Source organism: Neomonachus schauinslandi, chromosome 12, assembly GCF_002201575.2.
Source record: "Neomonachus schauinslandi chromosome 12, ASM220157v2, whole genome shotgun sequence".
NCBI classification, from domain to species: Eukaryota; Metazoa; Chordata; class Mammalia; order Carnivora; family Phocidae; genus Neomonachus; species Neomonachus schauinslandi.
Genome location: NC_058414.1, coordinates 98,866,481 through 98,882,546, shown reverse-complemented (window position 1 = coordinate 98,882,546; position 16,066 = coordinate 98,866,481). Strand labels below are relative to the sequence as shown.

Here is a 16,066-nt window from a genome sequence, read left to right as displayed (position 1 = left end):
CTCGTCTGTCCTAAATTTAAGTAAAAATGCAGGTCAGGCTGGGACTTCAGGCTTCTGTTACTGCTCCCCGTCAGCCACCTCCTCCACCTTGGTATTCTTGAAAAAGGGAGAAAAATATCCAACATGAGCTTTTTTTTTGCTAGTAGCAAGTTTTATTCTAAGCAACTGTAAATCATCAAAGGGGACATTCACATAGGACCCAGGAGCCCACTCCCATCTCCCCAAACAACAGTGGGGCAGGCATTCAACACTCCTGAGAAACAAAGCATTTTTGTGCTTTTTCTCCATCCCCTCTGGAACAGTCAATCCCAGAACTAGTTTGAAAAATGTGTAATCTACACAATCTCAAGAAACAACTGGTGTAATAAGAACAAACTCCAATACCCACTGGAACAAGTCAGACAACCATAAGTAACAAAGCAGTCTTCTACCCTGGGCGGCGGCAGAACCCAGTGAGGACCACGTTGGAAGAGGAAGAGGATTATGGTGAGAAACCTGGATTCCCAAGCAGCAGCAACACGCTCTCGGCTCCGACACAGCATTCTTCGTTCTCAGCAGGGGTTTTGAGGCCTTCCCACTCCCTTCCTCTTGCTCCTCTGGACTCAGTTAGCCCCATGTGAGCAAGGACCCCCACAAGGAGGAGCTCAGCAATCTGCCCCCGATCTCTGACCTAACTAAGTGTGGATGGGCTAAAAGAGCCCCATAAACAAATCCCTCGCAGAGGGTAGGCCCAGTCCCCATGTTAGGAACAACTTCTACAATGCTGGAAATTTAAAAAAAACAAGTGTCAGACTGTAATTTTTTAAGTCAACTAAAATCTAATTCCAAAAAGGTTTCCTCGGAACAGGGTAAGCAGTCATTTAAATTATTTCTTCGACTTGTTTTTAACAAAGAGACTACAAAAGAAGAGGAAAGACCAGGTTAGGAGTCCCAGAACTCTTCCACATACCTGCTCACTCCCCTGGCCCGACCCAACCTCATGGGAAGACCTGAAATGCTGGGACAGGACCTGGAACCAGCCACCAGTCCCTGCAGGGTCAGAGAGCCAACACCAGCCCATGAATATCAGCCCTGATGGGAAAACCAGAGACTTGAAGGTGCCAGAAACAACAAGCTCCACAGCAGGGTAGAGACAGCAGGGAGAGGAGTGGCCCCGGACTCCTCCTCTTCCATAGTTTTCACAGCCTCTGGGCTTGGCCTGGTGCTTAGCCAAGGGAAGGCAAATCAAAGTGACTCTCCTCAGGAAGAAGTCAGTCCCTGACTCTGCACAGTGTCTCTTCGGGGGGACCAATGCCAGCCCCTTCTGCCCCCCACCAAGACGGACAAGGGGCTGGCACCCTTAAAGCAGGCCATTGGGCCTTCCAGGCTCCAGGGCCAGGCCCCGCTCCCGCTGGTGGATCTTCTGGTGCTGTAGAAGGTGCTGCTTCTGGACAAAGCTCTTCTCACACTCTGAGCAGCTGTAGGGCCGTTCACCCGTGTGGATGCGCTGGTGCCGCACCAGATCAGATGGATGGCTGAAGCTCTTGCCACAGTAACCACAGATGAGGGAACTTCGGCTTTTCCTCCAAGGGATATGGCCAGGCAGAGCAACCAGGCTGTTGGGCGAGAACCTCTCCTGGACACAGTGGCCAGCACTGGGCCCCTCCTGCAAGTGGCAGCGCTGGTGGGTTACCAGGCTCACCCTGCAGCTGAAGCTCCTCATGCACACATCACACTGATGCATCTTTGCCCTCTTGGACTGGGGCTTAAGTTGTGGCCTGGGTCTAAGGCTCTCCTCTGGCTCCGAGGCTGTGTAAGTCCCCCACCCTGAGTGGGTCTGCAGATGCGTAGCTAGCTGCTGCTTATAGTGGAAGCTGATCTCGCACTCGGAACATCCATATGGGCCAGAAGTGTCCCTTTTCAGCTTTAGGCCCTGCCCACATTCCTGACCCAGCTGCACCTGCCTACTAGGTTTCTGCTTTGGGGGGCAGCTCAGAATTCTGCCGCTGCTAGGGTCTCTACTGCCCTCAATGGAATCCTCCAGATTAGTGTCCCCGGGGCTTGAATCCAAGAGGACAGAACCACCCTGACCATCCCAGAGTTCAGTATGCTCTGGGCTCAGGAAAGCCTGCTCTTTGGCAATGCCTGAGAACTCTCCAGGAAGATCTGCAGAGCCTTCCTGAGCGTACTGGATCTCCTGCTTGATCATAACCCCTTCGGCTGCCGAGAAAGAGAAGACCAAAAAAGATCACATTCTAGCACTTTTGGTTTCTTCAGAGCTAAACAAACATCTGTGAATTTCAGAAGAACTCAAATCAAAGCACCCCAGGATAAGGCCATTAGGACACCCTGGAGAAGGAGTCTGGGTTCTAAGACCTGAAAAACTAAACACATATTCAGGTAGAGAAATCTGAATAGATTATTTTTCTAGAACAATGTTATAAATGATAGTTCTCTAAGCTTGTCCATAAATTTGTATTCAATTCCTGTACAAAATGGCAAATTGGGGCGCCTGGGTAGCTCGGATGGTTGGGCATCTGCCTTCTGCTCAGGTCATGATCCCAGGGTCCTGGGATCGAGCCCCGCATCAGGCTACCTGCTCAGCGGGGAGCCTGCTTCTCCCCCTCCCTCTGCTGCTCCCCCTGCTCATGCTCTCCCTCTGTATCTCTTTGTCTTGGATGAATAAATAAAAAAATCTTTAAAAACAAATGGCAAATTATACTATAACTATACTAAAGAGTTTAAAATAATAAATGTGAACAATTAAAAAAAAACCCAACCACCCTTAAGCCTAAAGCTTAAACATTCACGTATCCAGCCCCAGTCTTCCTGCACATTCCCCCAATACCTGGCTTATAAATGCTCTGCCTGCCTCTCACCCAGACAACTTCATTCCTAAGATGTGACCAACCCTATCCTCAATCTCCAGCAGGTTTTCACTTGAGCTATTCTACTATGTACAGTAGCATAGACATGAAGTAGGATATGTCACAATACTTAAGGACTCCACAGTGGTAATAAATGAAGACACATATATGTTAGGTGAACTAATGAAAATCATAGAGAAATCTAAAATAAATAATACCAGATGAGGTTGCTGATAATCAGTGTTTGGCAATTTAGCAGTGGGAAAGCTCATTATAGGCTGCAAGGAGTGGAGAGAGGGATGGAATATTCTGGATCCACTCACCTGGGTGGACATCACCAGGGCCTTCCTCCTCCAAGTCACCCAGCATCCCTGCACCCAATTCCGCTTCTCCTTCTGTCTGGCCAAGGACCTCTGGGTTGCAATAGGCACAGTGTGAGCCCAGGAGACAGTAAAAGCTCACTGAGCACTGGTCAGTTGCCAATGAACAAGGTGACCAATGTCAGAGGGTTGATATTAAAAGTTCCAAAGATTAAAAGGCTACTGTTCTTCCCACTTTCCCGCCAGTGGCAGCTTGGGACAACTAGAAAATTAGAGCCAATTCGAAAAATCTATTCAGTCAGCTGCTGCCTTCAACGCTCCTTCATTAGTCACTGTGGCTCCAGCAGTCAGGCTCCCCAGCCACCACCCTGCCCTCACTTGTACATGGTCTCAAGTGCTGCTTCCTTTCAGCGTATCGAATTTCATCCACACTGACACGCTGCAAGGTGAGGTGTGCACCATTATCCCCAACTGGGACAGAGAAGGAAACAGCCATTAGCAGAGCACAGAACTCGGCTCAGGTCACACAACCCCCCGACCCTTCTGCTATTTCCCTCTCTGCTCTAGTCACAGTGGCCTTTTGGGCACTTCTCCATGGACCTCAGTTTTAAAAGATATTAGGGGGCGCCTGGGTGGCTCAGTAGTTAAGCGTCTGCCTTCGGCTCAGGTCATGATCCCAGGATCCTGGGATCGGGCCCTGCATCGGGCTCCCTGCTCGGCAGGAAGCCTGCTTCTCCCTCTCCCACTCCCCCTGCTTATGTTCCCTCTCTTGCTGTGTCTCTGTCAAATAAATAAAATCTTTAAAAAAATAAATAAAATAAATAAAAGATTTTGTCGGAGGCGCCTGGGTGGCTCAGTCGGTTGAGTGACTGACTCTTGGTTTTGGCTCAGGTCATGGTCTCAGAGTCGTGGGGTCAAGCCCCACATCAGGCTCTGCGCAGTCTGCTTGTCTCTCTCCTTCTGTTCCTCCCCATGATCTCTCTCTCAATAAATAAATGAATAAAATCTTAAAAAAAAAAAAAAGATTTTGTCTACCAAAATCTACTTACTAATAGCTAATATTTTATATATAAAAATGTATATCTATTAAGCAGCACTTTTGATTAACACAAAATAGACACTGAGCTCACAGGGACTGAATATAATTCCAGCTAAGGCCAAGAAAAATTTTTTGGTTAACCTGGGCTGCCTGCCTTATCTCAGGTAACAAAGGATTTCTTGTCATTTTTTTTTGTTTTTTGTTTTTTAAAGATTTTATTTATTTATTTGACAGAGAGAGAGAGAGAGAGAGACAGCAAGAGAGGGAACACAAGCAGGGGGAGTGGGGGAGGGAGAAGCAGGCTTCCCGCAGAGCAGGGAGCCCGATGTGGGGCTCAATCCCAGGGCCCTGAGATCATGACCTGAGCCGAAGGCAGTCGCTTAACAACTGAGCCACCCAGGCGCCCCTCTTGTCAAACAGTTTTAAGTACTGGGACGCCTAGATGGCTCAGTCGGTTAAGCGTCTGCCTTCGGCTCAGGTCATAATCCCAGGGTCCTGGGATCGAGTCCCACATCAAGCTCCTTGCTCAGCGAGGAGCCTGCTTCTCCCTCTGCCTGCCTCTCTCCCTGCTTGTGCTGTCTCTCTCTGACAAATAAATAAATAAAATCTTAAAAAATTAATTAAAAAAAAAACAGTTTTAAGTATTAAAAACACCATAAGGAACCTTGGTCACATTACACTACAATATATGTTACACTATGATGATCACATCTTTTCTATTAGTAAATATTATCAAGAACTATGTGACCACAGAGAATACAAAACACACAACACCAAGACCTTTCCAAAAGTCTTCATGAATTGAGGACCTAAAGACTCCCATTTCTCTTATTTTTCAAATTTTTATTTAAATTCTAGTTAGTTCACATATACTGTAATACTGTTTTCAGGAGTAGAATTTAGTGATTCATCCCTTACATATAACACCCACTGCTCATCACAAGTGCCCTCCTTAATGCCCATCACACATCTAGCCCATACTCCCCACCCATCTCCCTCCCTCAACCCTCAGTGTGTTTTCTATCATTAAGAGTCTCTTGGGGCGCCTGGGTGGCTCAGTTGTTAAGCGTCTGGCTCAGGTCATGATCCCAGAGTCCTGGGATCGAGCCCCGCATCGGGCTCTCTGCTCAGCAGGGAGCCTGCTCCTCCCTCTCCCACTCCCCCTGCTTGTGTTCCCTCTCTCGCTGTGTCTCTCTTTGTCAAATAAATAAAATCTTTAAAAAAAAAAAAAAAAAAGAGTCTCTTACATTTTGTTTCCCCCCCCCTCTTTTTTTTGGAGACTCCCATTTCTCAACCCAGCCCAGACCAACAGAGGAGCCAAAGCCAAGTGTAGTCTGAGTCGCACGCTACTTGGCCAGGGATGTAAAGATATCTGAAAGAGAATTCTCAGGGGAAAAGTACTACTTACTCAGAGAGACCAGAGTCTCATAGTTGCTCTTCATCACATTTCTGTAGAGCTCCTTCTGCCAGTCCTCCAGATTTTCCCACTCCTGCTCTGAGAAACAGACTCCATCGTTTTCAAATGACCTGGATACCTGAAATCACAAATATCGTACAATGAGTGCCTCCTGTCTAGCCATGAAAGAAAAGCCAGCAACTTACAATCTTAAATAATAAAGGGGAGGGCTCCCCATTTAGGCTTTTTTTTTTCCTAAAGAGGTTGCTCACAGGTGACCACATTTTTTTTTAAGATTTTTATTTATTTATTTGAGAGCAAGCGAGCGAGAGAGAGCACAAGCAGGGTGAAGGGCAGAGAGAGAAGCAGACTCCCTGCTGAGCAGGGAGCCCAATGTGGGACTCGATCCCGGAACTCCGGGATCGTAACTTAAGCTGAAGGCAAATGCTTTATCAACTGAGCCACCCAGGTGCAGTAGGCTAACTCTTAATCCCCAAGGGGACTACCTTGGGAACCTCTCCATTGCTGCCCGGGGGCAGCCTCAGGACCCAGAAGTTGCTGTTTCTCAGCAGGTTCTCCATGTTCTCCAGCCGCCTCTGCAGCAGCCCGTACTCCTGCAGCAGGGTCCCCAGCACAGCCCACTTGCCCTCCAGCTGGTTCCCGAACTCCACGGCCGTCTTCTCGCAGTCGGCCAGCTTCTTCTCAGCTGTCCCCGTCCGCCCCTCCAGGCTCTGTAGCCGGGCGGCCTGGGACTCCATCTTTTTCTCCACGGCCTGAATGGCGGCCACCACGGTCCAGAGTGAGAGCTCCGTGGTCTGCAAATAAGAGCTTTTCTCTGTTGCTTGTGGGGGTGGTGTGGAGGAAGTCAAAGGTGTGGAGCGGCGTTTCCTCCTGTGCTGAATGAAGAATCAGACACAGGGTCAGTCGGTGTCATTTCCAAACATCAAGTAAAGAAAACAATGGGTCCAGTGGGTCCAAGCGTGCTTAGAGCTACCTAGTTTCTACCTTTTTTTAAAGCATGCTCTTTTATATTCTGATACTGCAAATTATACACGTACATTATAGTAAAAAAGTACTGAAAAGTAGAAAGAAAAAGTCACGTAAAATACCACCATTCAGAAATATGCTGTCAGAATTTTGGTGTATTTATCTTAAGCCTTTTTTTTTTTTTTTAAATATTTTAACTTATCTGTTTTTCACAAAGTTGAAATCATATTGTACATAATGTCTTATTACCTGCACTTCACACTTGACATATTCTCTAAGATGAACAAAGACACAATTCCTCAGCAGGACCTATAGGGCTCAACTCATTTACCTTTGCACCCAAGCAGCTGGTACAGTGAGTAACACCAACTAAATCCTTTTTTCTTTTTTTTTTTTTAAAGATTTTATGTATTTGTCAGAGAGAGAAAGAGAGAGCACAAGCAGGGGGAGGGGCAGGCAGAGAGAGCACCAGGCTCCCCACCGAGCAGGGAGCCTACTTGGGACTCGATCCCAGGACCCTAGGATCATGACCTGAGCTGAAGGCAGACACCTAACCGACTGAGCCACTCAGGCGTCCCCAACTAAATCCTTCATAAATGTTTATTGCCGTGATTTGACGAAGCCTACTGACAGTTTCCTTACACAGTTCATTTTTATGATCTGTCCCTAAGGAGGAAAATCACTACAGCTGAAGCTCAACATTACTAAAGCCAACATGTGGGGAGTCTCCCCACCGCTCCCTCTGACCCCAATGTACCACTGCATGTTCATTTCAGTCCTCAAGCCCCAAAGCTTCATGTTCTTTTCTATGGCATACACTTTCTTCAAGGCTGCTTCTCTACCCGCAAGAATAGACACTGAGAGGGAAGAGCTTTGAAAGCACTGCTAGGGCCAGGACTTAAGTGTCTGGAGAAACGGGACAAAACGAACCCAACTGGCACAGAAATGAACACGTAAGCTTGGCCATGACCTACTCCAATGACTCAATTCAGTTCATTATCGAACATGTGGGTTTAAAGCTTAAATGTCCCCCCTAAAAAAGATTTAAATAAAAGTTTAATGTAAATTTATCTTTTACATTAAAAACAAATACAAATGAAACAAAACAGAACATCAGACTGTTGGACAGGCTCCTTTCATCCCATGTTCTGCTTTTCACTTTCAGTTGCTCATCTCTAGCTTTTTGGAGCCTCCTCCTGCCTTTCTGTGGCCCAGCATTTTGTTGCTTGCTTAGCAAAGGAAGGTGGGTCAGGATCTGAGCACTAAGCAAAAAGCTAAAAAAAGAGGTGTTAAATAAAGCTTCTTCTTCTGTTCTGAACTACCTATTGAGATGGAAACAATTCAAATGTCCATCAACTGGTGAATCAATAAACCAAGGTCCATCCATCTGTTATGGGCTGAATTTTATTTCCACAAAAAGATATGTTGAAGTCCCAAGCCCCAGTACCTCGGATTGTGATCTTAACTTGAAGGAAGAATCTTTAGAGGTAATCAAGTTAAATGAGGTCATCAGCTGGCTCTAATCAAATATGATTTGATGTCCTTATAAAATAGGGGAGAGATCTGGACACAGACAAACGTGCACTTAGGGAAGACGATGTGAAGACACAGGGAGAAGACAACTACGTGACAACAGAGGCAGAGGTCGGAGTTTTGTTGCCACAAGCCAAAAAAATGTGTGGGGCCATCAGAAGCTATAAGAGAAGCCTGGAACAGATTCTCCGTCGTGGCCCTAAGAAGGCATCTGGCCCTAAGAAGGCATCAAGTCTGTGGACACCGTGATTTCAGACTTCCAGCCTCTAGAACTGTAAGACAGTACACTTCTGGTGTGTAAGCCCCTCAATCTGTAATATTTTGTTACAGCAGCCTTAGGGTACTAATACACCATACAATAAAATACTATTACATTATTAATGTATTAATAATTAATGTGTTAAGCACACATTAGCAATAAAAAGGGAACAAATTATTGATACACCTAACAATATAGATCTCAAAATGACTATGCTATGTGAAAGAAGCCAGACACAAAATGTCACCTACTCTATTCCATTTACATGACATTCAGGAAAGGCAAAACTATAGGGACAGAAAACATATCAGTGGGGGTGCCTGGGTGGCTGAGATGGTTAAGTGTCTGCCTTGGGCTCAGGTCATGCTCCCAGGGTCCTGGGATCAAGCCCCATGTCAGGCTCTGATCTCGGCTGAGAGTCTGTTTCTGCCTCTCCTCATTTGTGCTCTGTCTCTCTCTCTCAAATGAGTAAATAAAATCTTTAAAACAAACAAACAGATCAGTGGTACCAGGGGCTGGGGGTGGGGGAAGGAGAGTGAATGCAAAGGAACACTTTCTGGGATGATGGAAATACTCTATATTTTGGTATTATGATGATGGCTGCACATTTATCAAAACTCACTCAACTGTATGCCTGAAGAGTGAATTTTATTGTATGTAAATTATCTCAGTAAGCACGACTTAGAGTATCAAGATAGAAGAAAATGTTAGCTGCCATGAAAAATGCCATAAACTAAACGTAAAAAAACAAATGGGGAGAGGATATTTATAAACAAAGTATGAAATGGAAAGAAAAAAATAACCCTAAATAAAACTGTAAACTGTAAGTAATTATGAGAGCAGAAATGCAAGTGGTCAAGAAGCAGTTAGGAGTGCAAATACAACCCAGGAAAATCACTTTTCACCCACCAGGCTGACACACTTGAACAAGAGGGATAAGGAACTACATTCAGAGGTGAGTAGGATATAAAACTGGCATTTTCATTAACATTCCCGGAAGGAATGAAAAATATTACAAACTTTATGGAAGGAAATCTCATAAAAGTCACTAACAATCCTTTCACCTAGCAATCCCACTTCCGGAAATCTATCTTATAAAAACAAATGGCACTGGGGTGCTTGGGTGGCTCAGTCGTTGGGCGTCTGCCTTCGGCTCGGGTCGTGGTACTGAGGTCCTGGAATCAAGCCCAACATTGGGCTCCCTGCTCAGCGGGGAGCCTGCTTCTCCCTCTCCTACTTCCCCTGCTTGTGTTCCCTCTCTCGCGGTCTCTCTGTCAAATAAATAAATCAAATCTTTTTTTTTTTTATTTTTTAAAGATTTGATTTATTTGACAGAGAGAGACACAGCGAGAGAGGGAACACAAGCGGGGGAGTGGGAGAGGGAGAAGCAGGCTCCCCGCTGAGCAGGGAGCCCAATGTTGGGCTTGATCCCAGGACCCTGGGATCATGACCTGAGCTGAAGGCAGATGCTTAATGACTGAGCCACCCAGGCGCCCCAATAAATAAAATCTTTAAAAAAAAAAAAAAAAAGGCATTATTTACTGACATCCATACAAAAATGATTACTGGTAATATTCTTTGGAAAAGTCAAAACTTGGAAATAATCTCGAGGTCTATTCATAAAGGAATAAATTATGGCACAACCAAAAATGACACTATACTACCTTTAAAAATAATGACCTATATGTATGGTTTGGAAGAGTTTTCATCATACCATGCTGGTTAAAAATCCAACTTTTAGGGAAATATATTTATTATGATCCCACTTTCCTGAAGAAGAGAAAACATATGAGTATATGTTTGTTTCAGCCCACAGAAAGGTCTGCAAAGATATTCACCAAACTAAATTGTTAACATGACTTACCTCAGGGAGATGAGAGGGAGAGATTTTAATCTTTCCTTGTAAACTATTGCTTGTTTGACTTCTTCAATAAACATGTATTTTTTTGTAATTTTTTTACAAAATCCCATATTTAATAGTATCCCTGATGGCAGTGAGAAATACAAAAAGTACACTTACATTCCCCATACTTCTGGATTTTTCTGGGGCAGTCCTGCTTGGATATTCTATCATACTGTCAGATCAAGTATTATACAATGGGCCTGCCACTACAGTCTGAAACCTGTCACCATTAAGTATAAGACACGGTCCCTGTTGCTAAGAAACCTTCAATCTGCTGGAGTAAAATACAAAATAAATAACATTATAAAGTGGTATCTAAGATAATATTTAAAGTCCCTTCCAACTCTGAGATACCATGACTTTCTAATACTGAATAGTTAAAAAAGAAAACAAAAACTTGGGGCGCCTGGGTGGCTCAGTCGTTGGGCGTCTGCCTTCGGCTTAGGTCATGATCCCAGGGTCCTGGGATCGAGCCCCGCATCGGGCTCCCTGCTCTGTGGAAGCCTGCTTCTCCCTTTCCCACTCCCCCTGCTTGTGTTCTTGCTCTTGCTATCTCTGTCAAATAAATAAATAAAGTCTTTAAAAAAAAAAAAACTTAATACATAAGATGTGTAGGTAATGGCAACAAATCTCCATTAACTACCACTCAGTTATACAAATATTGCCTCTGAAGTCCTCTGTACAACTCCCTAAAGTAACTACTATCCTGAATTTGATTTTTCACTAGTAACTGTCTTTTTCACATTTTCACCAAATGCTTTTTTCCCAAAACAATACGTGTTCTTCAGTTTTGCCTACCTTAGGACTTTATACAAATAGAATCCTTATTCCACAACTGAGACTATCCTGCTGTTGCAGATGGCTATAATTAATTTTCACTTCTGCATAATATTCTGCTGCGACAATATCACAATTTCCTTTTCCATTCCATTATTATGTCCCCATCTTTGACATTACAAGTAGAGTTACAACAGGACTGTGCACGGCTCCTAGTAGACATGGGCAAGTTTCCTGAGGGTATAGTCCTAGGAAGGAATTGTTGGCTAACAGGGTATATACACAACTTGAACTTCAGTAAATAATGCCAAATGTTTTCTAAGTGGTTGTATGAATTTCACTCCTGTCAGAAATATGTAAGTATTCTAGATGTTTCCCAACTATGTCAACACTTGCTACTATAAGACTAAAATTTGGTCCCTCCAGGAGGTCTGAAATATGTCATCATGGTTTCCATCTATACTTTCCTTGATTACTAATAAGGGTAAGCATCTTTTAAATATTTACTGGCCATTCAAATACCTTCAGTGAACTACCTGCTCCAGTCTTTTATCCGTTTATCTTTTGGGTTATCTGACTTTCTATCTCAGAATTTCTCTGAAAATTCTGGATACTAATCTTTATCCATGCTATACGTGTTGCAAACATTTTCTCCTTATTTGTGCCTCATTTTAAAAATTCACTGTTTTATCTTGTAATAAAAAAATTAATGTAGTTGAGTTTCATCAGAATTCTTTTATGGTTTGAACTTCTGTGTCAGGTGAAAAAAAAAATATCGATATCCCACAATATTGTCTTCTAAACACTCATAGTTTTGTTTTCACATTTGAGTAACTCAACTAGAACTGATATTTGTGTGTGGTGCAGCGCTCAATTTTCATACAGGAAATCAATAGACCTAATATTGTATGATGAAAAATCCATCGATATACCCAAAGATTTATAATGCTATGTCTGTCATGAATCAAATTTTCATACATAGCAATTTGTCTCTGGCATCTCTAGTCTTGTTCTGTAGGGTATTTTTCATATTGCCTTACCAATATTATAGTTTTAACAACCACAGCTTTTTAAAAAATAATTACTGATATTTGGTAAGACAAGTCCCACTTCCTTGTTTTATAGGATTATCTTGACTATACTGGACGTTGATATTCTTTAGACACTTGAAAGGTCTCACAGGGGCACCTGGGTGGCTCTGTCTTCGGCTCAAGTCATGATCCCAGGATTCTGGGATCAAGCCTCACTCAAGCTCCCTGCTCAATAGGGAAGCCTGCTTCTCCCTCTCCCTCTGCTCCCCTCCCCCCTCCCACGTATGCATGTGTGCAGTCTCTCTCAAATAAATAAAACCTCTTTAAAAAAAGAAGTCTCACAAAAATGTCTTCAGAGATTTTGTCTGTATCAAATCCATAGATAAATGTATCCATACAGGGCGCCTGGGTGGCTCAGTTGGTTAAGCGACTGCCTTCGGCTCAGGTCATGATCCTGGAGTCCCTGGATCGAGTCCCGCATCGGGCTCCCTGCTCGGCAGCAAGTCTGCTTCTCCCTCTGACCCTCCTCCCTCTCATGCTCTCTATCTCATTCTCTCTCTCAAATAAATAAATAAAATCTTTAAAAAAAAAAAAATGTATCCATACACAGTTTGCCACTCCTTTTTCAAGGTATTTTTAATAACTTTCAATATTTTAACATATTCCCTAGGTACCTGTTCCAACCACTGATCACTACACAACAAATAATCCCAATATTTAGTGGCTTAAGACAACAACATCTACTTTGCTCATGAATCTGCAATTCAAGAAGGGTTTGTAAGGAACAGTTTGTCTCTGCTCCATTCCATGTCAAGTGGAACAAATCATAGGCAGGCAGGCTCTGGAAAACACCTGAAAAATCCCAAGCCACATGGAGAAAGCACGCGGAGATACTCAGTTTAACAGCCCTACCTACTGTCCCAGCCTACAGTGAACTGCCAGAACACACTTTCATTTCTAAAAGGGCTCTTTTGGGGGCGCCTGGGTGGCTCAGTCGTTAAGTGACTGCCTTCGGCTCGGGTCATGATCCCGGGGTCCTGGGATCGAGCCCCACATTGGGCTCCCTGCTCAGCGGGAAGCCTGCTTCTCCCTCTCCCACTGCTTGTGTTCCCTCTCTCTCGCTGTCTTTCTCTGTCAAATAAATAAATAAAATCTTTTAAAAATTTAAAAAAATTAAAGGCTCTTTCGCTCTCTTCATTTTTTCTTCATTAATCTCTCTATATAGGCATACCTCAGAAACATTGCAAATCTGGTTCCAGAACACCACAATAAAGCAAATATCATAATAAAGCATGTAAAATGAATTTTTTGGTTTCCCAGGGCATATAAATTTACTATAGCTTATTAAGTGAGCAATAGCATTGTATCTAAAAAAAAAATACATACTTTAATTTAAAAATACTTTATTGCAAGAAAGAAAAGGCTAACCATCATCTGAGTTTTTAGCAAGCGTAATTACTGATCACAGAACACCATAACAAATATAATAATAATGAAAAAGTTTAAAATACTGTGAGAATTACCAAATTGTGACAAAGAGACACAAAATGAGCAAATACTGTTGGGAAAATGGCAGCTGAGAGACTTGACACAGGGTTGCCACAAACCTTCAATTTGTGGGGGGGGGGGAAAGAAACGAAACCACAGCATCTACGAAGCGCAATAAAGCAAAGCTCAATAAACTGAGGCATGCCTATACGTTGATATTATGTTTTGACAAGATATATGGATTAAAGAAATCTCTATCTGTGCTGTCCAAAAGCCCACTACAAACACATGGCTATTTAAATCTAAATTAATTAAAACTGAATTAAAAATTCAGTTCTTCAGCCATACTACCTACATTTCAAGTACTTAGTAGCCATATATTTCTAGTGACTATATTGAACAGTGCAAAGCAGATTATTTCCATAATCTCAGAAAGTTCTATCGGATGCACTACACCCTAATTTTTTTTTCTGCTTGATAAAAACTTAAGGTTTTGTTAGTCTTCTACCATGACAATTTTCCTTGTAGTTGTCAGTTTGTTTTATATATTTTGAGGCTATATAATTACATGTAAAATATTAGAATATCAAGCTGATAAACTGAGTCTTACCATTACAAAAATAGTAGTAGCCTCGATCTCTAGCAATATTAATACAGTTGAACCAATTTTCTTTTGATTAGTCGGGTATGTTTCCATATCTTTGATGTTCAACCATTTCTGTAGTTTTGTCTTTTGTATCTCTTACAAACCATATGACAACTTTCTGCTTTTTAACTAAAATATTTCTTCCATTTACATTTATTGTAACTGTTGATCTATTTTTCTTGATTTTTTGCCTTTTTGGTGCTCGTCTTTCTTGCCTTCCTTTAGGTGATTTTTTTTCTTATTCTACTATTTCCTCTTCTAACTTGTAAGTTTTACAGCCCATTTCTAGTCTTTTAGCAAGTATCCTAGATATTAAGGGAAGTATACTTACAAAGACCTTTAAACAAATGAATTCTGATCTCTTCCTAACCTTTACACCAATGCTGCCATGTATTTTAATTTGCCTTTGTTTTTAACCTCACAAAAGATCATTACTGTTTCATTCAGTCAATATTTGTTCAGATTTACCCATTTCCATGGATCATCATACTTGCTTACATTTTCAGACTTTACGTTTAGGATAATTTTCCTTTTACCTGGTATATCCTTTACATTTTCCAGCTGCTAGGTGGCTCAGTCAGTTAAGCCACTGACTCTTGATTTCGGCTCTGGTCATGATCTCAGGGTCATGAGCTGGAGCCCAGCTTCCGGCTCCCTAATGGGCATGGAGCCTGCTTAAGATTTTCTCTCTCCCTCTGCCCCTCCCCCCACCCCACCCCACCCCCGCTCTCTCAAAAAAAGAAAAGACTCTCTCCCTCTGCCCGCCACCCCCCCGCGGGCTCTTAAAAAATATTCTCTCCCCCACCGCTCGAGCTCTCAAAAACCAAAACAAAACAAAACAAAACAAACGGATTCTCTCTCCCTCTGCCCCTCCGCCCCCGGCTCGCGCTCTCTTAAAAAAAAAAAAGATTCTCTCTCTCTCTGCCCCTCCCCCGCCCCGCGCTCGCTCGCTCTCTCTCCTCTCTCTGAAGAAAAAAAGAAAAATCTCTCCCTCTGCCCCTCCCCCAGCTCGTGCGCGCGCTCTGTCGCGCGCGCTCTCTCAAAAACACAAAAATACTAAAAAAAAAAAAAACAAAAAAACACGAAACAAGCCTCGGAGAAGTTTCTCGGCAACGATGTGTGGCGCTGGGGCTCCGGCCCGACAGGGAAGGAGCCGGAGAGGGGGAAGGCAGAGCCCTGGGGTCGTGGGAGGAGGCCGGTGTTCGCTAGGAGCAGCCCGGGAAGCCCCGGGACCCCCAGCCCCACCGGAGTCCCAACCTCGAAGCCCCGCCCCGGCCAGGAGCTCCGCCATCCCGAACGCGCCCGCGATCCGTCCCGGGGGCACCCTTACCCGAGCAGGCGCCGACTCCGCCATGGCCGCCAGTCGCCCCTCAACACCCAGACCCCGCCTGATACCCCTCGTGCTGCGTGCCGGTCCGGTGGGCGCCCCCTGCCCCTCCTCAGAGCCGCCACCAGAGCCGTGTTGATACAAGATGCATTGTGGGAGTTCGGCCCTCCCGCGCCAAGAGCGGCTCCAGCGGCTCGTCCTCACCGCACGGGATTTCCAGGGCGCCGCCGTGCGGCAGGAGGATGAACAGCAGCTCGGCGCTCGGCGCTCCGGCCAGAGTGTGCGACCGCAGGAAGGGCTTGCTCCCTCCAAGTCAAGCGCAGGTTGAAAATGTAAGGCAACAAATAATGCAATATATGTTAAGAAAAAAAAAAAAAAAGAAGAAGAAGAAGAAGAAGGTAGCGGGAGGGGAAGAATGAAGCGGGGGAAATCGGAGGGGTAGACGAACCATGAGAGACGATGGACTCTGAAAAACAAACAGGGTTCTAGAGGGGAGGGGGGTGGGAGGATGGGT

At 44.1% G+C, this 16,066-nt stretch overlaps 1 protein-coding gene across 1 annotated transcript; it reads right to left on the bottom strand.

Annotated features, from left to right (window-relative positions):
* Positions 1-1,262: 1,262 nt before the first annotated feature.
* Positions 1,263-15,708, bottom strand: ZNF212 (zinc finger protein 212). Its single transcript, XM_021692922.1, has 5 exons — positions 15,556-15,708; positions 6,108-6,497; positions 5,614-5,740; positions 3,170-3,259; positions 1,263-2,199 (listed from the first exon to the last, which is right to left on the bottom strand). The coding sequence occupies exons 1-5, from the start codon at positions 15,577-15,579 to the stop codon at positions 1,340-1,342; spliced, it is 1,491 nt and encodes a 496-aa protein (XP_021548597.1). The 5' UTR covers positions 15,580-15,708; the 3' UTR covers positions 1,263-1,339.
* Positions 15,709-16,066: the final 358 nt, after the last annotated feature.

Bases quoted from the DNA above. Each gene is read 5' to 3' on its own strand.
- ZNF212 (XM_021692922.1), bottom strand. From the start codon at position 15,579: ATGGCGGAGTCGGCGCCTGCTCGG. The intron at 6,498-15,555 runs GTAAGGGTGCCC...TTCTTCATTCAG, and splicing joins CGGAGTCGGCGCCTGCTCGG to CACAGGAGGAAACGCCGCTC. The intron at 5,741-6,107 runs GTAGTCCCCTTG...TTGTGATTTCAG, and splicing joins GCAATGGAGAGGTTCCCAAG to GTATCCAGGTCATTTGAAAA.